The sequence below is a fragment of the Saccopteryx leptura genome, chromosome 1, assembly GCF_036850995.1.
Source record: "Saccopteryx leptura isolate mSacLep1 chromosome 1, mSacLep1_pri_phased_curated, whole genome shotgun sequence".
Taxonomy (NCBI): Eukaryota; Metazoa; Chordata; class Mammalia; order Chiroptera; family Emballonuridae; genus Saccopteryx; species Saccopteryx leptura.
Genome location: NC_089503.1, coordinates 296,342,799 through 296,370,447, shown reverse-complemented (window position 1 = coordinate 296,370,447; position 27,649 = coordinate 296,342,799). Strand labels below are relative to the sequence as shown.

Genomic DNA, 27,649 nt, shown 5'->3' with positions numbered 1-27,649 from the left:
TTTTATATTTTTAACGTTATTATTTTTTATTAAAGATTTGTCTGCGAGCCCGATGCAGCCATCAAAAGAGCTACATCTGGCTCGCAAGCCATAGGTTCCCGACCCCTGATATAGTATGTATTCCTTTATATCTAGATTCTTTCATTTAGCATGAAGCTTTTCAGATTCATTTACGTTGGATGGGTGTGTATCAATAGTTTGTTCCTTCTTCTCCTGACTTAAATTCCATTGTATGGCTATACTGCAATTTGTTTCTTCTTTCACAAGTTGACAGAAATTTGGGTTATTTCCAGGTTGAGGCTATTATGAATAAAGCTGTTACAATCATTTTCATACAAGTCTTTGTGTGGACATGTTTTCATATCTCAGGCAAATATCTAGGACTGGAATGGCTGAGTCATATAGTAGGTATATGTTCAACTTTATAAGAAACTAACAAATTATTTTCCTAATGACTATACCATCTTACATTCCCATCAGAAATGTATGAGAGTTTCAATAGTTTCATATCCTTGCTAAACTCTTGGTAATGAACACACTTTTTATAGCCATTCTAGTAAATGTGTGGATGTAACTCATTAAGATTTTAAATTTTCATTTCCCCAGTGTGTGTGCATATCTTCATGTGTTTCATTTATACATTTTCTTTAAGAATGGGTTCAAATATTTGGTTCCCTTTTAAACTTGTTTGACAGAAACAAACTCATAGGTACAAAGAACAAATTGATGGTTGCAGATGGAAAGGGCGTTGAGAGAATGGTTGAAGAAAGTGAAGGGATTAAGAAGTACAAACTAAAAATTACAAAATAGTCGGGGAAATGTAAAGTACAGCACAGGGAATATAGTGGATAGTATTGTAATCATTGTGTATGGGGCCAGGTGGGTACCAGCTTTATGGGGAAAGAATTGCTTCACAGGTTATATAAATGTCTAACTGCCTTGGCCGTTGGCTCAATGGTAGAGCACTGGCCTGGCATGCAGAAGTTCCAGGTTTGATTCCCGGCCAGGGCACACAGGAGAAGCGCCCATCTGCTTCTCCTCTCCTCCCTCTCTCTTTCCTCTCTGTCTCTCTCTTCTCCTCCCGCAGCCAAGGCTCCACTGGAGCAAAGTTGGCCGGGTGCTGAGGATGGCTCCATGGCTTCTGCCTCAGGCGCTATAATGGCTCTGGTTTCAGCAGAGCAATGCCCCAGATGGGCAGAGCATCGCCCCCTGGTGGGCATGCCAGGTGGATCCCAGTCGGGCGCATGCGGGAGTCTGTCTGACTGCCTCCCCATTTCCAACTTCAGAAAAATACAAAAAAGAAAAAAAGAAAAAAATGTCTAACTATTATGCCATACACCTAAAACCAATATAATATTGAATGTCAAGAGTATTTGAAAATGGTTTTTAAAAAATAAAAAATAATAAATGAATTTTAAAATGTTAAATAATATACTTGAGTTTTAGTCTTTTTATGGAGTTTCAGACTCTTATTTTTTTAACATTCTGGATACAAGTCTTTTATCAGAAATAAATTTCGCACATACATTTTCCCAGTATATGGCTTGGTTTTTAATTTTCTTCAAAGGATCTTTTGAAGAGGTAAGGTTTAAATTTTCATGAAGTTCAATTGATTCATTATTATTCTTTTAGGTTTTGTGTCCTGTCTTTACCTCACACAGTGCATAAAAACTTTCTCTTCTGCTTTCATTTTGAAGTTTTATAGTTTTACCTCTTTACTTTAAATCCTTGAATGATTTAGAGTTAATTTTTATATATGTTATTTTTAAAATTTGTTGATTGATTTGAGAGAGAGAGAAAGGGAGAGAGAGACAGAACCATCCATCTGTTTCTGTATGTGCCTTGACTGGGATCGAACCAGCAACCTTTGCATACCAGGACAATGCTTTAACCAACCAAGGTATTCATTCATTCATATTTGTTATAAGGTGGATCAGAGTTCATTTTTTTTTCATCTGGATATCAAATTATTTCAGCTTCATTTTATAAAAAGAAAAAAAAAGTCAATCAACCATACATGTGTAAGTCTATTTTTGGATTTTTTATTCTGTTCCATTAATATATACATCTATCCTTATGCTAATATCACATTTTAATATTGATTACTGTAGGTAAGTGTTCCACATTGTTTTATTTTGTTTTGAAAAGTTGTTTGGCTGTTTTAGATTTTTCAGATTTTCATATAAATTTTATAATCAGTTTATTAATTTCTCTCAGTCATGTGCTGATATTTTGATTGGTATTGTCAAGAATCTAAAATTAAATTTGGGAAGATTTGACATCTTAATAACATTGAGTCTTCTAATTCATGAACATTGTATAACTTTCTACTTATTTAGGTCCTCTTTAATTTATTTCAACAATGTTTTTAGTGTTCAGGTTTCACACAGATTTATCCCTACAAATATATTATGTCTTTAAATGCAATTGTCTTTAAATTATATTGTTTATAACTTTCAATGTCCAGTTGTTTTTGCCAGTATATAGAATTTTTTTTTTTTTTTGTATACTAACCATATATTCTACAAGCTTGATAAATTCATTTATTAGTGCTAGCAGTTTTGTTTGTAGATTTGGTAGAATTGTTTACTTAGCTAATCATATCTTCAAATAAAGACAATTTTTTTACTTCTTCCTTTCCAGACTATATGCTTTTTATTTCTTTTCCTTGCCTTATTACACTTGTTAGTCCCTATATACAATGTTAGGTAGAACACAGATGAGAAAATGAATAATGGGGTAAACCATTTCCCATATTGCACATTTGATAAAGCTGACGAGGGATTTCCACAGTTTAAGTTCTTGCCCTGAGCTCGGCTGCTTCCCTCGTGCTTTTAGGTTTTCTAACTGATTTTTAGTTCTATCACTCTCAAACTTTTTCTGCTAGACTTTTAAAACTTTTGTCAACTTACCTTGCCTTTTTAAAAGAACTAAGCTCTTCGGCCCTGGCCGGTTGGCTCAGCTGTAGAGCGTCGGCCTGGCGTGCGGGGGACCCGGGTTCGATTCCCGGCCAGGGCACATAGGAGAAGCGCCCATTTGCTTCTCCACCCCCTCCTTCCTCTCTGTCTCTCTCTTCCCCTCCCGCAGCCAAGGCTCCATTGGAGCAAAGATGGCCCGGGCGCTGGGGATGGCTCCTTGGCCTCTGCCCCAGGCGCTAGAGTGGCTCTGGTCGTGGCAGAGCGACGCCCCAGAGGGGCAGAGCATCGCCTCCTGGTGGGCAGAGCTTCGCCCCTGGTGGGCGTGCCGGGTGGATCCTGGTCGGTGCATGCGGGAGTCTGTCTGACTGTCTCTCCCCATTTCCAGCTTCAGAAAAATACAAAAAATAAAAAATAAAAAAATAAAAATAAATAAATAAAAGAACTAAGCTCTTCTGGATTCTGAGTAGACATCGGGCAAGAGGTAATTTTCAAAGGTTACAAAGAGTCAGTTTTTAAATGCAGACTAAAGGTTTCTATTTTTTGTTTTGTTTTGTGAAAATATAAGAGGGTTTAATTATTATATTTAGACTATGTGTTAATAGAATATTCTTACCTGTTTTCACAGTACTTATTATTCCTGATTGTGAAAATTTTCTTCTGAACAAAAAAGGAAAGCATATTAAAACTTATGTTCTTTTTTTTCTTTTTCTTTTTAAATTTTTTTTCTTGTATTTTTCTGAAGTTGGAAACGGGAGGCAGTCAGACTCCCGCATGCACCCGACCGGGATCCACCTGGCATGCCCACCAGGGGGCTATGTTCTGCCCATCTGGGGCGTCACTCTGTTGTGACCAGAGCCATTCTAGCACCTGAGGCAGAGGCCATGAAGCCATCCTCAGCGCCCGGGCCATCTCTGCTCCAATGGAGCCCTGGCTGCAGGAGGGGAAGAGAGAGACAGAGAGGAAGGAGAGAGGGAGGGGTGGAGAAGCAGATGGGCGTTTCTCCTGTGTGCCCTGGTTGGGAATCAAACCTGGGACTCCTGCATGCCAGGCCGACACTCTACCATTGAGCCAACCGGCCAGGGCCTTATGTTCTTTTTTGAAGCATTTTAAAAAGTTTTAAAAATTGATTTTGGAGAGAGAGGAAGGGAGAGAAAAGAGAAAGAGACAAAAACAAAATTAATCTGTCCCTGTATATGCCCAGAGTGGGAATCGAACCCACAACCTCTGCATATCAGGATGATGCTTTAACCAACTGAGGAATCCAGCCATAAGTCCTGCCTGAGTAGCTCAGTTAGAGCATTGTCCAGATATGCCAAGGTTTGGTCCCTGGGAAGGGCACATAAAACAGAATCAACCTATGAATTCATAAATGAGTGGAACAACAAGTCTATGTCTCTCTTTCTCTCTGTCTCTCTAAAAGCAATAAAAAATTATATAAAAGTTTAATATTTTTTAAACTATGTAATACATAAGATTTTTTAAAAATTTAAGGAGTGAGCCTGACCAGGCGGTGGCACAGTGGATGGAGCATTGGACTGGGATGCAGAGGACCCGGGTTCGAGACCCCGAGGTCACCAACTTGAGCGCAGGCTAATCTGGTTAGAGCAAAAGCTCACCAGCTTGGACCCAAGGTCGCTGGCTCGAGCAAGGGGTTACTCAGTCTGCTATAGCCCCACGGTCAAGGCACATATGAGAAAACATTCAATGAACAACTAAAGTGTCACAATGCGCAACGAAAAACTAATGATTGATGCTTCTCATCTCTCCGTTCCTGTCTGTCTGTCCCTGTCTATCTCTCTCACTGACTCTCTCTGTCTCTGTTAAAAAAAAAAAAAATTTAAGGAGTGAGGCCCTGGCCGGTTGGCTCAGTGGTAGAGCGTCGGCCTGGCGTGAGGGAGTCCCGGGTTCGATTCCCAGCCAGGGCACACAGGAGAAGCACCCATCTGCTTCTCCACCCCTCCCCCTCTCCTTCCTCTCTGTCTCTCTCTTCCCCTCCCGCAGCCAAGGCTCCACTGGAGCAGAGATGGCCTGGAGCTGAGGATGGCTCTGTGGCCTCTGCCTCAGGCGCTAGAATGGCTCTGGTCACAACAGAGCAACGCCCCAGATGGGCAGAACATCGCCCCCTGGTGGGCATGCTGGATGGATCCCGGTTGGGCGCATGCGGGAGTCTGTCTGCCTCCCCGTTTCCAACTTCAGAAAAATACAAAAAAAAAAAATTAAGGAGTGAAAAAGTATATAGTAAAAGTGAGTCTCACATCTCTGGTACCCAGTCCTTAGTTTTTCCAGGAGATACTCATTTTTAACAATTATTTATATATCCTTCCAGGATATTTTATGCATATATATAGGCACATATATTATTTAATACATTCCTTTAAATATAAATCAAATTATGCTATTTACACTAGCATATTGCATTTATATTTCATAAAATGTCTTAGAGTTCCATATTGATATAAAAACAATGCCTTATTGCAGTTGTTCTCAAACTTTTTGAAGTCGGGGCACATTTAAAATTTTACAAAGAATTGTAAGGCGCTCTATATACAAATTTCTGAGAAATAGGTTATAATAGTTAAGTCAAATATTAAAGAAAAAATATATAAAGTCCAAGCATGGGAACCACTGCCTTATTGTAATGGCTACATAACATTCCATTGAAGAATATGTAACAAAAAGCAAATATTTGTTACTTGGTCTTTTACAAAAAATCAAAAACCTCTCAAGATACTGTATTTAGAAATTTAAACATACTTATAAATAACTCCTGGGTCAAAGGCAAAATCATAATAAAAAGTTGATAAGGGCCCTGGCCGGTTGGCTCAGTGGTAGAGCGTTGGTCTGGCGTGCAGAAGTCCCAGGTTCGATTCCCGGCCAGGGCACACAGGAGAAGCGCCCATCTGCTTCTCCACCCCTCCCCCTCTCCTTCCTCTCTGTCTCTCTCTTCCCCTCCCACAGCCGAGGCTCCACTGGAGTAAAGATGGCCCGGGCACTGCGGATGGCTCCTCGGCCTCTGCCCCAGGCGCTAGAGTGGCTCTGGTCGCAACAGAGCGACGCCGGGAGGGGCAGAGCATTGCCCCCTGGTGGGCAGAGCGTCGCCCCCTGGTGGGTGTGCTGGGCGGATCCCGGTCGGGCGCATGCGGGAGTCTGTCTGTCTCTCCCCATTTCCGGCTTCAGAAAAATACAGAAAAAAAAAAAAAAGTTGATAAGTAATTAGAACAGAATAATAGCGAAAGCACTCAAACTTGTAGGCTAGAGTAGAAGTGATTCTTTTAGCCTTATCTGCTCATATTAAAAAGAAAACAAACCAAACAAAAATTAATGCAATATATCCCAAATAACAGATAGGAAAGGAATACAAAATAAATACAAGAAGACTAAAAAAAAAGTTAACAATGGTGAAAATGAATAGAAGAAAAGAAAAAAACAGTAAAGTTGAAAAACCAACATTTTTTAAAAGATTAACAAAATTGTTTTGTTTTATAAAAATAGAAAAGGCATTGTTGGGCAGATAAAATGTATTATACTCACTTTGTTAAAGATGGCGCTGCCCACGTGGAGGCCGTCGCCCAGGTGATATTAATGTGTGTTGGGGGCAGGCTGTGGGCAGGCAGGATCGTTGTAGCCTGGGGCTTGGTTTTGGGATTAAGCCTTTCCCACCCTTTTTGATAAGTGATGGACCAATCCCATCATGCCCCAGATAAGTGACTTTGTATTAGAGATTTCCCTATTTTGTATATTGGATTAAAGGTTTGGATTTCTACACTATAAAATGGGGACAGAATGGGAGCTTGCGCTCTTGGTTCCTGAGATTATCATTAGAGAGCAGAGAGCAGAGAAAGGCCACATGGAGGAGGCCTGGAGAAACAGCAAGATGGCAGAGTGCTGAGTGAGAAGCCAGTTTGTGCAGAGTTTATATCTGGGATAAGGAAGGATATGGGGAACTGAGGTGAATAAGGCTGGTGAGCTAGAAACCTTTGATTCTAGGAAACTCAGATTAAGTCAGTAGCTTTGTGAGCACTGAATGTGAGTGGGTTTTGGAGCCCAGTGTGTATTTTTTACTTGCCCGCCGGGTACAAGCTAGAATTAAAGATGGTGGCCCATCAGTTTTTGGCTCCGTGGTTTCTTTACCGACTGTCCGAATCCAATGCGAACCTGCATGGCCAGGCTGCTGTGACAGTGGCCCTGGCCGCTGGCTTTACAGGCATAAACGAGTGCATCGAGTTCTTATTCTTGGTACTGAATTCTTCAGTTCCAGAGTTTTCATTGGGTTCTCCTTCAAATTTGGCATCCCTCAACTCTGTCATTAAAAAGAAATAATAATTTCCAGTTCTGTGCTGAAATTTTTAATTTTGTTTTTTGTCTCCTAAAAAAATAGAAATATAGTTAAAGTCTACAGTTGACACCTCAATGTCACAAACCCTGTGGCTACTTCTGTTATTTGTTGTTACTATTGATTCTTCTTCAAACTGCCTAAATCTTTTCTGTACCTGATGATTCTTTAATGTCTGGTGGGTGGGCACTGTATTTGAAACTCTGTAGAGATAACTTGATGTCTTCTTCTATCTAAAAGTGCCTAAGGGCATTAGCAATAGGGATTACCTTAATCCAATTTCAGGGATTGAAATGATAAAACACTGGGCTGAAGTTCTTAGAAGTACAAATCTACTTACAGTTTTGTTGTAATCTTACTGTAAAGACCCACAGGCTCTCAACCCAAAGCTAGAGTGGGATCTTCAATGCCTCCCTTACCAAGAGTAAGCTACACTGAATGTTTAATGGCATCAGAGATGAAAACAATTAGGCATTCTGAGTAAGCTTAAATTGGTGCACACTCAAATTGATATCCTTAAACTTTCTTTTTTTTTAATTTTTTTTATTTATTCTTTTTAGAGAGGAGGGGGGAAGAGAGAGAGAGAAAGAGAGAGAGAGAGAAGGGGGAGGAGCAGGAAGCATCAACTCCCATATGTGCCTTGACCGGGCAAGCCAGGGTTTTGAACCGGCAATCTCAGTGTTTCCAGGTTGACACTTTATCCACTGCGCCACCACAGGTCAGGCTGATATCCTTAAACTTTCAATTCTACATTTAATGGATATAGAAATGAGTTCTGACTACAAGAAAGATGGAACAAAGATCACTCTTGTAAAAAGGCCCCCATGTAACCAACATGGTAAGCTTGTAATAAACTGAGACTCTCCCTCTTAAGAAGCTCTTGGCTCCTTTACCTGGTATTCACAAGCTGCTCCCTCTGCCTGGATTTTCTTCTCACAGATGTCCACATGGTTCACTGCCTCATCTCCTTCAAGTCTTTACATAAATGCTACCATCTTAATATCCCGGGGCCTGATGATCCTATTTAAAAGAGGCACCTCTCTGATTCCTGCTTCTTCTTACCCTGTTCAGCTTTCTGTGTGTTTGTTTGTTTTTTATAAACTACTTATCTTCTACTGTGCTGTAATATACTTATTCATTATGCCTAAGCTTTGTCTGCTTTGTTCACTGATGTGTTGTCACATTTAGATCAGCATCTATTTGGTGCCAGTAGATGTTTGATAAATGAATAAATGGAGGTAGCTCAGAGGTCTCACTTCTCACTTCTGCCCTACAGTTTATCAAGTTTTTTTTGTTTTAACTATTATAGTCCAATCCTCAAGAGGAATTTGTGTGAATATATCTCCCAGACCTTCACATACTTCTAGTAATATTTTAGATTTCTATAATTGCAGATTATGGAAGTCTAAAATAGATCCTGCCTGCCTGACCCACCCTCTGATTCTGCGTCTCACGAGGTGGAAGATCTCCTCAGAGATATCTGGATTATTCTCAAAGTCATAGGCTACCCCACCCTGCATCCATCTCCACAATAGTGATAATTTTGCCCAGAAGCAGATGACCTCTCCTTCTACAGACTTCTTGGATAGTTCTAGAATAGGCTTCTTTCTTGGCTTCCTTGAATAGCAGCCCTCCCTTCTGAATGACTCACTCTCTTCTTGAATAGTTCTTGCCCTTTTCTTTCAGGAGATTTTGGGGTTGGTTTTATTTTCCTTGCTGTTTAATCTAATGGGAACAATATTAACTTTTTCCTTTCCAAGTTTCCAGATGTCTGTCACTCCCTGTACCTAAGCCGATAGCCATTCTTTGAAACACATGAACATTCAAACACATTAGTATTCAGTACCTTAAATCTGACAAATGCATCTTTAACTTCCTCTTCCATAGAAATGGTGAAAATTCACACCATGAATGGAAAAGAAAAATATCGCATTGCTCCATGTATAAGACACACCTTTATTTGGGGCCTGAAATGATCAAATTCTTATTCTCATTCACAGTCTCACTCCATAGATAAGGAAGCAAAGCTGATTGAATGGCTAAAAGCCTTTGGTTGGAGTCGGATAGGACTGGTTTGAGACCTTCATCTCTACCACTATAGGGTTGAAGTGTAACCTTGAGTTAGTCATTTAACCCCCTGAGCCTCTATTTCTTCATCTGTAAAATGAATAATAATAAAGTGGGACCTAACATTTGTTAAGAGTTTCTTAAATGCCAGGACTATCCAAAGTATATTACATGGATTCACTGAGATTTTCACAGTAGTGCTATGTGGTTAAAAGAAAAACATCAGCCTGACCAGGCGGTGGTGCAGTGGATAGAGCATCGGACTGGGATGCAGAAGGACCCAGGTTCGAGACCCCGAGGTCGCTAGCTTGAATGCGGGCTCATCTAGCTTGAGCAAAAAGCTCACCAGCTTGGACCCAAGGTCACTGGCTCGAGCAAGGGGTTACTCGGTCTGCTGGAGGCTCGCAGTTAAGGCACATATGAGAAAGCAATCAATGAACAACTAAGGTGTCACAACGAAAAGCTGATGATTGATGCTTCTCATCTCTCTCTGTTCCTGTCTGTCTGTCCCTATCTATCCCTCTCTCTGACTCTCTCTCTGTCCCTGTAATAAAAATAAAAAATAAAAATAAGAAGAAGAAGAAAAGAAAAACATCATTATCCACATTTTACAGAGATGAAACTGAGAAGTTAAGGAATTTGTCCAAGTTCACTCAGATCTGGAGCCTCATTTGGAACTCAGGGATAATAATACCATCTCACAGCATTACCGTGAGGACTAAATATTATGATAACATACAGTTAAAGAAATGATACTGAATGTACAGATAAGGATCTTATATTCTACATGAAATGGTATCATTGTAACTCAGGGTAAACTGTGATCAATTCAGAATGAACTGTAACACTGGCAGCAACCACTAAAAGTAAATTATAGAAGTATGTCATGTCATAACAGAGGAAATAAAATGAGATAATAAAAATAATTAATTCAGCCTGACCTGTGGTGGCACAGTGGATAAAGCTTTGATGTGGAATGCTGAGGTGACTGGTTCAAAACCCCAGGCTTGCCCGGTCAAGGCACATGTGACTAGCAGCTACTACAAGTTGAGGCTTCCCATTCCTTATCCCCTTTCTCTCTCTCTCTCTCTCTCTCTCTCTCTCTCTCTCTCTCTCTCTCTCTTTCTCTCTCCCCTGTCTAAAAAAGTTAAGTAAAATTAAAAAAAAAAAATAATTCAAAAGGAAGCAGAAAATGAAGAACACAGAAACAAAAAAGAAGAACAAATAGAAAATGAATAGCAAAATGCCAAACTTAAACCTAACCATATCATTAAATAAGACTAAATACTAAAAAGGCAGAGACCTCCCTGGCTGGATAGCTCCATGGGTTGGAGCATTGTTTCAATATGTAAAGATTGTCAGGTTGATTCCCCATCAGGGCACATACAGAAACAGATCAATGTTTCTCTCTCTCCCTCCCATAAATAAATAAATAAATAGGCAGAGACCTTGAAACTGGAAAGCACTACTCAATTATATGCTGCTTAAAGAGACATACTTTAAATATAGACACAATGTGTACTTATTGAAAGTGAAAAGGATAAGACTCCTGGTGTGATTAATGTCAAAGTAGACTTCAAAAGTTATCAGAAAGAAAGAAATTTTATAATAATAAAAGGCTCAATTATGGTAATCAGGAGCACATAATAATTCTAAATAAGTATAAATCTAATAATAGAACTTCAAAATACTTGAAGCAAAAATTGACAAAACTAGCCCTAGCTAGGTAGCTCAGTTGGTTAGAATGTCATCCCGATATGCCAAGGTTGTGAGTTCAAGCCCTAGTCAGGGCACATACAAGCATCAACCAATGAATGCATAAATAAGTGGAACAACAAATTGATGTTTCTCTCTCCCTTCTTTTCTCTCTAAAGTCAATCAAGAAAATTGCCTGACCTGTGATGGCGCAGTGGATAAAGCGTCAACCTGGAAATGCTGAGGTCGCCGGTTCGAAACCCTGGGCTTGCCTGGTCAAGGCACATATGGGAGTTATGCTTCCAGCTCCTCCCCCCTTCTCTCTCTCTGTCTCTCCTCTCTCTCTCTCTCTCTCTCTCTCTCTCTGTCTCTCTTTCTCTTCTCTAAAATGAATAAATAAAAAATTTAAAAAAATTTATAAAAAAAAAAGAAAATTGAAAACTAAAAGTAAATCTATAATCATACTTGGATATTATTCCTTATAATCTCTGTAATCTTCATAATTTATAGAATTTGAAGACAAAAAAAATCAATAAGAATATGAAACATTTGAACAATATTATCAACCAACTAGATTTGACATTTAGTTGGCACTACATACAATGATTGCAAAATATACCTTCATTCAAGTGCAAATGGGACATTCTTCAAGAGAAGTCTTACACTGCATCACAAAACAAATCTCAATAAATTTTAAAGAATAATCAGGTACAAGTAATTATGGAGGGTGAGGATTAGCCATTTGTTTTATAATCCATGGTTCTATCAATTTTCCTCCTCGGATATGAGAAAACAGTTTTTTATTGAGAAGGGAGATAGGGAAACATCGATTTGTCATTCCACTTATTTATGCATTCGTTGGTTGATTCTTGTGTGTGCCCCAGGGATTGAACTCACAACCTTGGGTATTGGAATGACGTTCTCACCAACCAAACTACCCAGTCAGGGTAATATGAAAATTTTTTTAGCATCTCTAAGTCTAGCAATATTATTTATTTATTAGATTTTCAGAAATCTTACTAAGATTTAAGACTTGGTTCTCTAATCTCTTAAACAATTTCTAATTAAATAGAAATTGCAAAGTGATAAAAGCTTGATTTAGTGTCCTTTTTACTGGGTTCTGAAATTCTTTATTCTCAGATAATGCAATCTTTCACCTGAAGCTTAGCACACTATAACTTAGACACCAGTACATCTGTTGCTTAAGATTTTCTAAAATAAACTCAGTTGCCACTAAGGACAATGAACTTCTGCAAAAGAGAATCTGTCAATAAGGGAGGGATCCTTTCTTTAGAGCCCTTATTACTCAGCTCACTTCTGAGTTGAGGGAAATATTGTTGTCTACCCCCAGAAAGACACTGTGTCAATGTGTGGATTGGTGACAAATGTCTCAAAAGATAATCCTTAAGACAGGGGTCCCCAAACTTTTTACACAGGGAGCCAGTTCACTGTCCCTCAGACCGTTAGAGGGCCGGACTATAAAAAAAACTCTGAACAAATCCCTATGCACACTGCACATATCTTATTTTAAAGTAAAAAAACAAAACGGGAACAAATACAATATTGAAAATAAAGAACAAGTAAATTTTAATCAACAAACTGATCAGTATTTCAATGGGAACTATACTCTTCTCACTGACCACCAATGAAAGAGGTGCCCCTTCCCGAAGTGCAGTGGAGGTTGGATAAATGGCCTCAGGGGCGGCATGCGGCCTGTGGGCTGTAGTTTGGGGACCCCTGCCTTAAGACCTTAAATTAAAAAGTTTTGAAAATATACCATAGCAGGAGTGCCTAAACTAGGGTTCATTGGCTCACCTGGGAGGGTTTGCCTGAAAATGTGTGTACGGCATTTTTATGGGGAGAGAACTTATAGTTTTTTAAGAGAGAACTCAGCTTTTTAAGGAATAGAAAGGAGCCTTGACCTATTCAACATGCTAAAGGACAATGTATCACTTTTCAAGTTGCCGAAAGCATTTTCCTCCCCTTAGCCCTACAAAGGACCCAAAACTGCCTTTCTATTTTCTCATCTGTAATACAGAATATGTAAAAAAAAAAAAAAAAAAAAAACCCAAAAAACAAAATACATCAACATACTCACTGGCTTCACTAAAGAAGTTCTAGCAGCAAAGCTGGCTTCTCCTCAACTCCTTTTCAGAGTCTGTTTATAAAAATCTTGCAGAATAAAACTGGACACACCAGTTGGGAAAATGCTGGTTTAGAAAGCTTACTTGTTTTCTCATTCATTTCAGCTATGTACCAAGCTTGTACTGCTGTGAGAATCTGCTCAGTGCTCTGGAGACTGCCATGGAGACTGAGAACCCTGGGCTGATGGAACCTGACCTGAAAACAGGGCTCAGCATGAAGACAGTTCGCTCAGAGGCGGATTAAGGTCGGTTGAAACCCCGGGCACAGAAGAAAATATTGGGCCCCTTACATTAGAAAAAAAGTGTAAAGTTGGGGTTTTGCGGGGTCCTTCAGAAGTCAGGGCCCAGTGCTCGGGCCTAGTAAGCCCGCCGTTAAATCTGCCTCTTGAGTTCGGTCCAAATCTGGACTCAGCTCAGCCCATCTCTCACTAGTAATTAGTTTTAGGAAAAATCATAAAATGTCCTTGAGCCTCAGTTTAGATTCCTCCCTCTGTGAAGTGGAGCTAAGCAGGTAACTACTATCATGGGTGATTTTTAGATTTTCTTGAAAATAGGTTTTTTTCTTAGTCTTTTGGCTTGATGTGTGGGTTGAGCTGGACCCCCTCAGCTTCCTTTCTAACTTTGCCTCCTGGCTCACAGGCTCATTTTGTTCCCATCTCTCCCTTAGTCCCCCCTCCCCCCATTCTTTCTGTGCCTTGAACCCAAACTCATTTCCAGCTAAGGCTCTTTGCACTTGTTGCTTCCACTGGCAGGAGATGCTTCCCTGGATCTTTGTATCTTTGCTTTTCTTTTGCTCACTCTTACACTTAGATTTCAGCTCCCACACGTCCATGCCAAAGAGAATCTGCGTGACCATTCACCAGCACCACATTCTATCCCTCCATCACCTTTCTCTGGTCGTTCCCTCAGCACTTACTATTATCTCATACTTCTCTTGTTTGTTTTTAAGTCATTTCTCCTCATAGAATTTAAACAGGGCTGTCATGCTTGGACCCAAGACCGTGCTCAATAATATATATTTGTTGAATAAATGAACCAAATAAAAAAAAGTGAGCTGTGAAGGGCATAGGTTTGCACACGGTACAGATTAAAAACCCATCAACAGTAGTGATTAAAAACACAACATCTACATTTCAGAAGAGGGGATGTGTGTTTATATTTGCATAACAAATTCGGTTAATTAAGTAGTTGGTCTAGAACAATAGTCCCATATCAATGGTGATTTCAGATTCCAACAATGCAAAACAGACAACCTCTCCCCCACCCACAAGGCTTACAAAAATTCTTAGGTGGTTTTCCCCCCTGGCTAAATACGACATCTATTAAAATGGCAGAAGGTTACGTGCCGCGTGCGCTTCAGAGGAGAAGTTTATTTCCACCTGGCACATGTGGATGCTAGATTGACCTCTGATGAACAGGTAAGAGGGAATGGGTAAACGGACAAATGGATGGACTGGGAAGGAAGCTTTATAGGTGGACGGAGCCGCTCATAGTTTCCATCAAAGCCACCAAGAACCGTCTCAAAAAAACCTTCAAGCTAAATAAGAGAATTCTTCTAGCATTTACAGCTACAGCACCATCCATAGGCCTCTCCTAATCATTTTGGAGCCTCTATTGGATCCAAGGGTGAAGGGAAGGTCATGGCATGGATCCATTTTCTCCTCTTAAATGAACAATGGCCAATAACACTAAAGCTGCAGTGAACAGCCTCAAATGCCAGGGCAAGGGTTTATGCCTTTAAGATCTCTGAGTAAGGCGATCAGTGAATGAGTGTGAGTAAGGAAGTTTGAGAGGAAAGAGACTGATTTGGGAATGTCATAGTGGAGGCTGTTAATAGTCTGAGCAAGCAAGGCAATATGAGGTCCAGGATCAAGGGAAAAGTAATAGGAATAATATGAAAAAAAAAAAAAAAAAGGATGGGCAAGCATTGTACAAGTCAGAGGTTTCCAACGGGGCTGTATGGGCAGGCGGGGCTGAAACTTAAGCTGAGTGGGGGTTTCATGGGGTTTGTTCTAATGGTTTTGGCCCATAAGATACAAACTATTCTGCCTCTTCAAAATAATAGCCCCTGTTGTCTACTGGCTGTATCATGAAATAGAAATTATGAAGGCACTGTATCTTTTAAAAAAAATCCCCTTTTGTAGCACTTCCTTAAAAACAGCTATTTAATGCAACTCTGCCAGTGAGTTCTTGACAGTTCTGTCTTAACAATTCTGATCTTAATGAGACATCTTTGTAAAGGGTTGAAGTGTCTCCCTGGTAAGTGTTCAGCTTATGCTTTTCAAAATACCTTGTAAAAACTGTTATTAATGTTCTCCTTTGGCCTAATGAGCGTTTTTCATTGGCTACCTGTTTCAACACAAGAAATATTAAGCAGTTGAGTGATCAATACGTTCTCAAACTTTTTTCTTCCTTTTGAGTCTGCTACTTTTAAGAGTTATGATCATTTCGTGGGGTGTATTGTAGTAAAAAAGAATAGCTTCATTTAAGTAATTAATTCAAAAAACGACAATGGTGCATTTTGCTTTGGCACTTATGAGTCGCGGCATATTTAATTTAAAGTCACTGACAATGCTTTTTTAAAATGCATTTTCCCCAGTTTGGCGAGGTATACTTGACATTTAGTAAAGTGTGTAAATTTAAGATGTACAACATGGGGATTTGACATTAGCACATATTAGGAAATAATTACCACAATAAGGTTAGTTAACACATCCATCACCTCACATAGCTACCTTTTATATGGCTTTTTAAAAAATATTCTTTTTGACTGACATGAACAGTTGTGTGGTGTGCTAAATGCAATGATAAACAATGTTGGCTTCACCACATGCTCTTTCTTGTTATGTGGATTTATTTACTTTTGTGTGTGTATGTGTAGTTTTATAGAACTTGGAATTACATATTTAATGGGGGACTGTGTGATAACTGTTTTTTAAAACAAAATCTAAATTACATACAGGATTAAGAAAACAAAATCTAAATTACATACAGGATTAGATAATATAAAATTGTAGACCAGAGTTCTTAACTCAGGATTTTAGAAATTCCATGGATGGGTCTCAAAAAGCACGTATATTTTATTCATAATGTAAGTCTACGTTGCATGAGAGAAAAAACATGTCTTTTACCGATTCTCTGAAGGCTATATTACATCAGAATTAAAAAAAAATTAGTTATAAATAAATATCTATGCTAAGGTAACAAGAATTTTAATTTTTCAGAATTTTGAAATACTTTTAAATTTCTTTGAAATATTTACATATATTCTTATTTCCATACTCTTATAAATTAAGCAACTTAGGTAATTAACTCTATTTAGCTTTTTTAAATTTAAGAAATTTTGTGATTGATTGAAAAGCAAAAAAAATCATAGAAAATCTGTACTCATTAAATATACTGCTCATAAAAATTAGGGGATATTTTATAGCTTCATGTTCATTTTGAAATACCCCCTAATTTTTGTGAGAAGTATAGGATTAAATAGGTGGTACTTTTGGTTTATAGAAGACATTTTTAGAAAATATTTCAAGTAAGATATTTTAACTTGGAGATTCATTTTAAATATTAATCTTTTTCAGAACTGCCAATTTACTAATGAAGTATGGTAAGTTGTCACTTAAAAATCTTTATTCATCCTCCACTCTGAAAATAAAATATACAGATTAATAAAAGTGAAACGGTTTGTAAAACAGTTCTATGTGAAGTCTTAGAGACACGCTTTTGAAATTAAGAGCATTTCCTTTTTAAGTAACAATTCAGATTCTGTTTGATTAAAGATAATTCCTTGATCCTTTTTCCAAATCAGCCTCCAGCTATACAACTCCTTGCTAAAATTTTACAGAGTTAAATACTATGTTATAGAATGAATACTGATCTCTATTTATAGAGCAATGGGTCTCAACCAGGGTTGATTTTTGTCCCCCAGGGTATATGAATATATTGGAGAGGTTTTTGGTTATCACAACTGTTAGAGTGCTATGGGCATCTAGTTAGTGGTTAGAGACCAGGGATGATGCTAAACATCCTACAATGTCCAGGACAGCCCCCCACCACAGACTTTGCCAACCTAAAATGTCAGCAGTGTTGAAAGACCCTGTTTTATATAAGCCAAATTAAGTTCAGTTGGGAATTTCACAACTCCAGAGTTCTGCCATTGTTCTAACAGGCTTGTGTTGAACAAGATAAGCTGGGCCAGGCGTTCGAAGATGCTTTTGAGGTACTGAGGCAACATTCGACTGGAGATCTTCAGTACTCCCCAGGTAAAATGCCAGTCTCTTCTTCTGCTGCTGCATAACATGGTTTGCTGGTAACAAACATATATAAAAATAAGAGTTAGAACAGAGAAGATCATTTTTACTCAACGCATCCAGAATTAATTCTAACAAAGGCAAAATGCACCCAGGGTTACATAGCCTAAATAAAGTCGTACATATAAAAATGCAGAGAATCTAGAGAATGACATCCCACACAGAAATCCTAAGACATAGAATTATTTACTGTTAAGCATAAGTGGTTGACATAATATTTATTTAATAGAAAAATAATTTTTACTGTTCAGAAAGGGTTTTTCAATTAGTCTAATTAATCTTATTCCACCAATCATATATACTTTATATATATCTACATAATATAATATATATATAAATAATATGATAGCATAAAGGGCTTTAAAGTGCTGGGCAAAGACAGTTTTCTTTCTTTATTTATTTTAGAGAGAAAGAAAGAGAGAGGAAGGAAGAGAGAGAGAAAGGAAGAAAAAGAGAGAGTCAGAAGCATTGGTTTGTTCCACTTATTTTTGCATTCATTGGTTCATTCTTATATATGCCCTGACTGGAGATGGAACTTTCAACCTTAGTGTATGGGGATGACACTCTTACCAACTGAGTTACCTAGCCAGGGCCAACATATTATATATTCTGTTTGGAAAAATAAGTATTCTAGTCTTCTTTACCCATTATCTCATAGACCAGGGGTCCCCAAACTACGGCCCGCGGGCCGCATGCGGCCCCCTGAGGCCATTTATCCGGCCCCACCGCACTTCCAGAAGGGGCACCTCTTTCATTGGTGGTCAGTGAGAGGAGCATAGGTCCCATTGAAATACTGGTCAGTTTGTTGATTTAAATTTACTCGTTCTTTATTTTAAATATTGTATTTGCTCCCATTTTGTTTTTTTACTTTAAAATAAGATATGTGCAATGTGCACAGGGATTTGTTCATATTTTTTTTATAGTCTGGCCCTCCAACAGTCTGAGGGACAGTGAACTGGCCCCCTGTGTAAAAAGTTTGGGGACCCCTGTCATAGACTATACGAGTATAATCTAGATGAGGGCAGATATTTGAGTTTACACAGGGTATGGTGGGAAGTTCCAAGATAAAAAGAATCATGGGATCTCGACCTGTAGGGGGTATACACTCTAGTGCAGTGGTCCCCAACCTTTTTTGGGCCACGGACCGGTTTAACGTCAGAAAATATTTTCACAGGCTGGCCTTTAGGGTGGGACGGATAAATGTATTACGTGACCAAGACAAGAGTCAAGAGTGAGTCTTAGACGAATGTAACAGAGGGAATCTGGTCATTTTTTTAAAAATAAAACATTGTTTAGACTTAAATATAAGTAAAACGGAAATAATGTAAGTTATTTATTCTTTCTCTGCGGACCAGTACCAATGGCCCACGGACCAGTACCGGTCCACGGCCCGGGGTTGGGGACCACTGCTCTAGTGGGAGCAATGGACTGTGTGAAAGAGCCTCTGTAACACTAGCGCAATGCAATGAACAACGCAGGGAAACGCAAACTGATAAAAGAGCACGAGCACGGGTGGGAGCAACGGATGAGCATACCCACACACAAAGAAATGTAAACTTTAACTTTTTCAGTCTCTTTCTTTGTTGTTTAAATCAGATTACAAAAACTACTTGACTTTCATCAACCACTGTCCTCATGTCAGAGGAAATTCTGGCTGCTATGGAGTGCTGCCGCCAGAGGAGCCTGTCTATAACTGGAGAACAGTGATAGTGAGTACTCGGCTGGAAGACCCCCCCACCCCCCATTACAGGCAGGGCAGATTTATCATTTGCAGAAGCCTTCCCCTTGCAGAAGCCAGAGGAGCCTGTCTATAACTGGAGAACAGTGATAGTGAGTACCCGGCTGGGAGACACCCCCCCCCCCCCCCCATTACAGGCAGATATATCATTTGCAGGAGCCTTCCCCTTGGCAGTTGGCGCATGCCCACTGACACCGAGCTTAAAGAGAGCACTGACTGAAAAATGCTTACTCATGGTCACCATCAGCGCTGATTTTGACAGTCAATGCGGGTGATGATAGGCAATGCTGACAAGCAGGAAACTGCCCCTTGTCCTTGCTCTTCACTGAGCTGCAGGCAGGTTTGAATGACTTCCATAAAAAAGGAGGCGTTTTTAAGATTCTAAAATCACTGCTTCTCTTTAGTCCACCCGGAAAATTGCAAAAATGTTATAATAGTTCCCTAAAAGCCAGAGGACAAAGGCACAAACATCCCCTGCATTGGCTTTACCTGTGATTTTGTATTAACCTGTTGTTTTTTTATTTTTTTATTTTTTGTATTTTTCTTAAGTTGGAAACGGGAGGCAGTCAGACAGACTCCCGCATATGCCCAACCGGGATCTACCTGGCACGCCCACCAAGGGGCGATGCTCTGCCCATCTGGGGCATCGCTCTGTTACAACCAGAGCCATTCTAGCGCCTGAGACAGAGGCCATGGAGCCATCCCCAGCGCCCGGGCTATCTTTGCTCCCATAGAGCCTTGGCTGCAGGAAGGGAAGAGAGAGACAGAGAGGAAGGAGAGGGGGAGGGGTGGAGAAGCAGATGGGCGCTTCTCCTGTGTGCTCTGGCTGGGGATGGAACCCGGGACTCCCGCACGCCAGGCTGATGCTCTACCACTGAGCCAACCAGCTAGGGCCTTAACCTGTTTTATTCTACCACACTGCACGCCTCCCCCCAGCTCAGAGCTAACTACCAGTACTGAACCAATTAATTGATATTTCAGCAGCCTCCTGCAAAAGGAAGTGTTCCTGCCATCTATCTCTCCATTCATGTGGGGGTTTTCTGTTTGTTTGTTTTGTATTTTTCTGAAGTGAGAAGCGGGGAGGCAGAGAGACAGACTCTTGCATCCACCTGGCAGCCCACCAGGGGGTGATTCTCTGCCCCTCTGGGGCATTGCTCTGTTGCAACCAGAACCATTCTAGCACCTGAGGAGGAGGCCATGGAGCTATCCTCAGTGCCCGGGCCAACTTTGCTCCAATGGAGCATTGGCTGCAGGAAGGGAAGAGAGAGACAGAGAGAAAAAAGGGGGAGAAGGATGGAGAAGCAGATGGGCACTTCTCCTGTGTGCCCTGGCCGGGAATCGAACCTGGGACTTCCACATTTCAAGTCGATGCTCTACCACTGAGGCAACCAGCTAAGGCCTCGTGTTCTTTTATTAAAGCAGTCTTACTGTGGTGGGGTGTAACTACAAAATGATTTTTTTTTCTTCAGTCCACTGCAACCATGCAATGTAAAAAGTCCTTTTCCTGACCTTGTACATGGGTCTGTCATGGCCTGTCCATGAGACATTTCTATGAAGAGAATATTTTTGGTTCCAGCTTAAGCTCTGCTGTCTCCACTTAGGGCAGGTAAAAAAACAGGGAACCCAATATATCTATTGACTAAATCTGGCAACCTTCATTCCACTCAAGTTCCCACACCTTGGCATACACACAGCACTGTGCCTCTTGCGGTTGGGACGTCTGTGTCTGTTGGGCAGCCCTCCTGTACATGATGTGGTAAATAACTCCAGTCCAGCCCCTTCTATCGAGTATAAATAACCCACGGACACCCTCGTATCCTTGTCCGAGGTGATGGCAAGAGCTCAGGCTGCTTCCTTTCATCCCTTCTCTTGGCTCTCCCCTCCTGTGGCTGCCATCTTTCTCCTCTACCCTCTCTTGCCTGGATGGCCATCCAAAGCAGGAATGCAAACCATCTTCCTTTTTTGCTGATACTTTTAGCTCTTTCTTTCTCATCGGGTATTTTTAGGTGGAAGGAGAGAAAACATACTCTGTCTTTTCTTATAGGAGGAAGCAAATATGGAAGTCCTCACAAACCCAAATTTTACCCTCTTTTATTTTATTTTATTTTTATTTTTTTGTATTTTTTCTGGAGCTGGAAACGGGGATAGACAGACAGACTCCCGCATGCACCCAACCAGGATCCACCCGGCACGCCCACCAGGGGGCGATGCTCTGCCCACCAGGGGGCGATGCTCTGCCCCTCCGGGGCATTGCTCTGTCGAGACCAGAGCCACTCTAGCACCTGGGGCAGAAGCCAAGGAGCCATCCTCAGCACCCGGGCCATCTTTGCTCCAGTGGAGCCTTGGCTGCGGGAGGGGAAGAGAGAGACAGAGAGGAAGGAGAGGGGGAGGGGTGGAGAAGCAGATGGGTGCTTCTCCTGTGTGCCCTGGCCAGGAATCGAACCTGGGACTTCTGCACACTAGGCCGACGCTCCACCACTGAGCCAACCGGCCAGGGCTACCCTCTTTTCCTAGGTCCTCTTCACATATTCTAGCTCTGCTCTAGGAGATATCTGGCTGCCATTGAGGGAAGTGTTTTATAGAATTTAAAAGATGTTTAGCACTCTTTTTTGCCCCCAGCTTTTAACTTTAGCCACTAACTGGGGGCTACATGGAAAGTCCCGTTTAACATCCTCCTGTACTGTTTGTATAGAACAGTGCTCCGGACCTCTGTTTTGAAGGAAATATTCATCAACCTCTGCAGAACATCCCTGAAAACCAGCTGGTACAACCTCCAGTTCTCCAGCAAAAGGGAGGAAGAGGTACGTGAACCCATCACTAATCGTTCAGGTTAAAAAAAACAAGTGTCCCTCAAAGCAGCTTTGGGGGATTTCATATCTGAGTTTGGACTTGTATTTGCAAAACATTGTTTAATGACAATTGAGCATAATTAAAGTCAGACAGACTGAACCACTCCAAGCCATTCATCTTGGGTGAACCTTCCCTGTTGCTTCTTAGAGATTTGAAGCTGCAAATTGTCCACTTAGCACAATAAAAAATGTGTATATATTCTATTTTAGATATGAAAGAGGGAAGTTTTTCACAAGTTATTTTAGCAATCTTATTCCAATTGTGAAGCCCTTAGGATAGAAATCACCTTTTTAAATGAAGTTTTCTTCAAAGAAACAGTTCAATAATAATTTGATATTATAAATTTGAAGCCTTGATTGCATAAATTAAGATGATGATGATCTCATCAAGCAGAGGGGCAAAAGTAGCCTTTGATGGCTAAGATGTGAGCCATACACATTCACACACACTACTGGAGAAAGTGTAAATTGTTCCAAAGTTTTGTAAGGCAGTTTGACAGCACCTATAAAAATTTTAAGTGTTCGTATCTTTTGACTGTTAGGGACTATGTAACTCAGTGGTTGAGTGTGTGAGCTCTGGTTTAATTGTGTGAGCCTGAGCAAGTCACTTAACCCTCTGTACCACAGGAGGATCCTTATTCAAAAAACAAATAATAATTGTACAGACATTGTAAGGTTGCTGTAAAAATTTAATGAGAAAACCTATGTAAAACATTATACTCATAGCCTGGCACTGCGAATAGTTTCTCAAAATACCATAGATATGTGTATATGCATATATACACATATTTGTATTAGGATGTTCCTCACAATGTTGTTGGTGAGAGTAAAAATGGGAACTCCCCTACTGTATTTGTGGGTATGTAAGGTATACACGTACGTAAGATGCATCTCAATTTTACGATGCAGTTTTTAAAATGATACTTAATAGTAGTTACTTAGAATTATTTTAAGTGAATATTTTTAGAAAAACTAGTTTTGTTCCTATAAAAATGGTATACCATATCCTACAATTATAAAATTCTAAATATGCAGTAATATTCTAATTTAATGAGGAATAGTGTATTTTAAAAAATCACAGAAATAATAAAATTGTTTCATGGAATATTGGTATTAAATATTGAACTGTGGTAGTAGTTTAATATAAGGAGAGTAACACTTCTACCTCTGTTTAGCTTTACACCCATTTTTTTAAAATAGCTAATCAACTATAACTCACTTCAAGGTGTAAAGCCTTTATCTTTAAAAAAAAATTTTTTTATAGAGACAGAGAAAGTCAGAGAGAGGGATAAATAGGGACAGACAGACAGGAACGCAGAGAGATGAGAAGCATCAATCATTAGGTTTTTTTTGTTGTTGAGACACCTTAGTTGTTCATTGATTGCTTTCTCATATGTGCCTTGATCATGGGGTTACAGCAGAGTGAGTAACCCCTTGCTTGAGCCAGAGACCCTGGGTCCAAGCTAGGGAGCTTTGCTCTAACCACATGAGCCTGCACTCAAGCTGGCGACCTCGGGGTCTCGAACCTGGGTCCTCTGCATCCCAGTCTGATGCTCTATCCACTGCGCCACCGCCTGGTCAGGCAAGCCTTTATCTTTTCTTTTCTTTTTTTTTTTTTTTTTTTTTTTGTATTTTTCTGAAGCTGGAAACGGGGAGAGACAGTCAGACAGACTCCCGCATGCGCCCGACCGGGATCCACCCCGCACGCCCACCAGGGGCGACGCTCTGCCCCCCAGGGGGCGATGCTCTGCCACTCCGGGGAGTCGCTCTGCCACGACCAGAGCCACTCTAGCACCTGGGGCAGAGGCCAAGGAGCCATCTTTGCTCCAATGGAGCCTTGGCTGCGGGAGGGGAAGAGAGAGACAGAGAGGAAGGGGGGGTGGTGGAGAATCAGATGGGCGCTTCTCCTGTGTGCCCTGGCCAGGAATCGAACCCGGGACCCCTTGCACGCCAGGCCGACGCTCTACCACTGAGCCAACCGGCCAGGGCGCCTTTATCTTTTCATTGATGTTTTTTGTTGTGAAGTTTTGCTAGTAGGAGACAAATCATTCACAATTCTCTGTTTTGAAAGCCTCATCTTTGACCTGAAATAGAAATACATTTATAACAGAATGAAATAATAATTTGTGAATTCATTTTTGGGGGAAAAAGTGCATGTATAATGTAGAACATATATAGCTACTCAAAGGCTTGAAGGCATACCTTATATATTGATACAGGAAAAAAACCTTTAAAATACATTTACTTTTTTTAATTCCAAAATTCAAAGGTAATAATATTCACTTTGTAAAAATTCAAATGATTCAAATCTATGTAAAGCGTAAGTAGAAGTGTTTCTTCTCTCTTCTCATGCTGTTCCCCAGAAGTAACCCTTGTCAGAAGTTTGGTATTTCTTCTACCTATAGCTAATCTTTGTGTTGTTCTATGATTTAATTTATTAATACATCATTTACTAAAACAAAAAGTGAAAAATAGTATGATACTACTTGTAATTTTTAAAGGATTTACATGTATGTGTATATATAAAAAATAAGAAAAACACTTTCTAGAAATATGTAGTGTAGACTGGAACTTTTTCTTTCACTTTATTCTTCTGTTTTAATCACTCACCGTGAGAATATAAGACTTTTATGTTTTAAAAAATAAAAATGTAAACATTTTAAAAGAGAAGGATGAGGAGCCATTATAATTGACTGACCACAGGATGAGAGGCAGAGTTTGTTTAAGGTTGGAATTTTAATTTATGATGTTTTTGGTAAGTCCCTTTCATTTCTCAATTCAAAAACTCAAGATAATACAATGCAAAAGATAATCTTCATAAAAACCTTTGAGGTTTTTGGATGAATAATGACTGATGCAAGAATAATACTCCCCAGAGGCTATTTAAAGCAGTTTGGGAATCCACTATTCTACTTTCTCAAGGGGAAAATGGAATTTGGCCATAGATTTTTTTTTTTTTAGCTCCTGACAGATCCGGTGAGGCATGGCATTGACGGGCCAATTCAGAAGTCACAAAATGGCTGTCACCTTTGTTCTCTGTTTTGCTAAAGAAATGCAATCAAACAAACAAAAACCACAACAAATCTTCCCAACGCTCCGCTTAGTTATTCTGAAATACAAAGAGCTGTGTTCTTAAAGCAGTAAAAAGTCTGGCAGTGTCATTTTATATAACAGCAATGAAAAATATCACAGTGCTCATTGTTATTGCTCATAAACAATGCAAAAATGCCCTGAAAACATTTTGGCATTTTCCACTATAATTTTTTTATACTTCGTTTTTTTTTCTTTTTTAATTTTTAAAAATTTGTTGATTTTAAAGAAAGAGAGAAAGAGAAACATTGGTTTGTTGTTCCACTTATTTATATTTATGCATTCATTGGTTGATTCCTGTATGTGCCCTGACCAGGGATTCTACCCACAAACTTGGTGTATTGAGATGACACTCTAACCAGCTGAGTTACTTAGCCAGGGCTCTATACTTTATTTTTCAAGAAATTATGGAGACCCAAGGTTGTCATTTTTATCTAAGAATTTGTATTGATTTTACTTAGATTTGCATAGTGTTTTACATTTCAATGGATTAAAAATCCTTACTTCCTTTGAATAAAGACCTTCAAATGGCTTTTGAGGCTTCTCTTTAAAGCCACTATCTTTGCCGTACAGCCTGACCTGTGGTGGCGCAGTGGATAAAGCGTCAACCTGGAACACTGAAGTCACTGGTTCAAAACCCTGGGCTTGCCCAGTCAAGGCACATATGGGAGTTGATGCTTCCTGCTCCTCCCCCCCTCCCCCCTTCTCTAAAAATAAATACATTTAAACTTTGCCATCCATTTTGCTCAGTTGTGTTGATCTGTAGAAAGTTTAACATGGCATAAAACCGCTGATTAAGATTTAACTCTAAAGAAGGACTGCATGACAAATGAGAGACTCAGGTTAAAAGGCTCCAGGCTTCCCTTTTTCATTGAAGGCTGGTACATAATTTTTGGCCACTTCTCCAGTACAGAAAGGTCCAGTTGAAACTTGATAGGTGCCTGACCAGGCGGTGGTGCAGTGGATAGAGCATCGGACTGGGATACAGAAGGACACTGGGATGCAGAAGGACCCAGGTTCAAGACCCCGAGGTCGCCAGCTTGACCGTGGGTTCACCTGGTTTGAGCAAAAGCTCACCAGCTTGGACCCAAGGTTGCTGGCTCGAGCAAGGGGTTACTCAATTTGCTGAAGGCCCGTGGTCAAGGCACATATGAGAAAGCAATCAATGAGAACAACTAAGGTCTCGAAATGAAAAATTGATGATTGATGCTTCTCATCTCTCTCCGTTCCTGTCTGTCTGTTCCTGTCTATCCTTCTCTGACTCTCTCTCTCTGTCCTTGTAAAAAAAAAAAAAAAAGGATATAAAAAAGAAAAAGAAACTTGATAGGTCAAACAGACCCTTGACTGCAAATCCCATAAAAATGATGTCATAAATTCACACCAGGGGGGTGAGTAGGAGAAAAATCAGCCCTAGTGCTGCTTTTCACACTGTAGTCACTCAACAAACCCTTCCTGAGGATGTGCCTTGATATAATGAGTGGAGTATGACATTGTTTTCTTCATTTTAGGCAGGAAGAAGCTCCGACTGTTTGAATACCTTCACGAGTCCCTGTGTAATCCTGATATGGTGTCTTGTATTCAGTGGGTAGATAGAACCAAAGGCATCTTTCAGTTTGTATCAAAAAACAAAGAAAAACTTGCCCAGCTTTGGGGGAAAAGAAAAGGCAACCGAAAGACCATGACCTACCAGAAAATGGCCCGAGCACTGAGGAATTATGGAAGAACTGGGGAAATCACCAAAATTCGGAGAAAACTAACCTACCAATTCAGTGAGGCCATTCTCCAAAGACTCTGTCCAACTTATTTCTTGGAAAAAGAGATCTTCTACTCACAGTGTATGCAACCTGATCAAAGATATCTAAGTTTAAGTAATTGGAATGCAAATTGTAATTATACATATGCCAATTACCATGAGCGAAGCTACCCTGATTGCTAATTATTACATATTATGATTTCCTGACATTAGAAATCCCTGATCATACAATACAATATACAGATGATGTGCTATAGAATTGTACACCTGAAACCTATATAATTTTATTACCCAATGTCACCCCAAGAAATTCAATAAAAATTAAATTAAAAAGAATCTCTACAAAAATGTCAAGATTTTTCTCTTGAAACAATGCTGAAGAGGAAAAACACTTCATTGTTGCTATTTTTAAGTTAAATAGCATATCATTTATAGTAGCTTGGTCTAGTAACATTCTGCCAGTGAACAATGTTAAAATGATCAAGTCCCATTTGAAAGCATAGAGTAAATGTCCTTGCTCTCACTGTTGTCTCTGTAATACTTTTTTCTAGATTAACAATACCAGTAAAGAGGATTTGTTTTATTTATTCATTTAAAACATTTTTCTGCCATACCAAACAAACAAAGAAAGCACTAAAAGATATCTGATGGCTTTAACAACAAAACAAAAAGTGATTGCAATGATTGTTTATTTCATGCTAAAATACATTTAATGGCTTTACAATCTTCATTGGCAATACTGAACTTACATT

The 27,649-nt window shown here is 39.8% G+C and overlaps 1 protein-coding gene across 2 annotated transcripts; it reads left to right on the top strand.

The window, feature by feature from the left end:
* Window positions 1–15,345: 15,345 nt before the first annotated feature.
* On the top strand, window positions 15,346–27,376 carry SPIC (Spi-C transcription factor). 2 transcript variants are annotated; one of them, XM_066361216.1, is made up of 7 exons: window positions 15,346–15,416; window positions 16,739–16,764; window positions 17,326–17,419; window positions 17,873–17,938; window positions 19,064–19,176; window positions 21,898–22,006; window positions 26,653–27,376. In XM_066361216.1, exons 2-7 carry the CDS (start codon window positions 16,762–16,764, stop codon window positions 27,078–27,080), a joined length of 813 nt encoding a protein of 270 aa, XP_066217313.1. In that variant the 5' UTR covers window positions 15,346–15,416; window positions 16,739–16,761; the 3' UTR covers window positions 27,081–27,376. The 2 variants fall into 2 exon arrangements, with proteins under 2 accessions (XP_066217313.1, XP_066217314.1); XM_066361217.1 differs by lacking the exon at window positions 17,873–17,938.
* Window positions 27,377–27,649: the final 273 nt, after the last annotated feature.

Coding starts and splice junctions, on each gene's coding strand:
- SPIC (XM_066361216.1), top strand. Junction 17,420..17,872: donor AGATCTTCAGTACTCCCCAG/GTAAAATGCCAG, acceptor TATTTATTTTAG/AGAGAAAGAAAGAGAGAGGA. Junction 19,177..21,897: donor ATAACTGGAGAACAGTGATA/GTGAGTACTCGG, acceptor CTGTTTGTATAG/AACAGTGCTCCGGACCTCTG.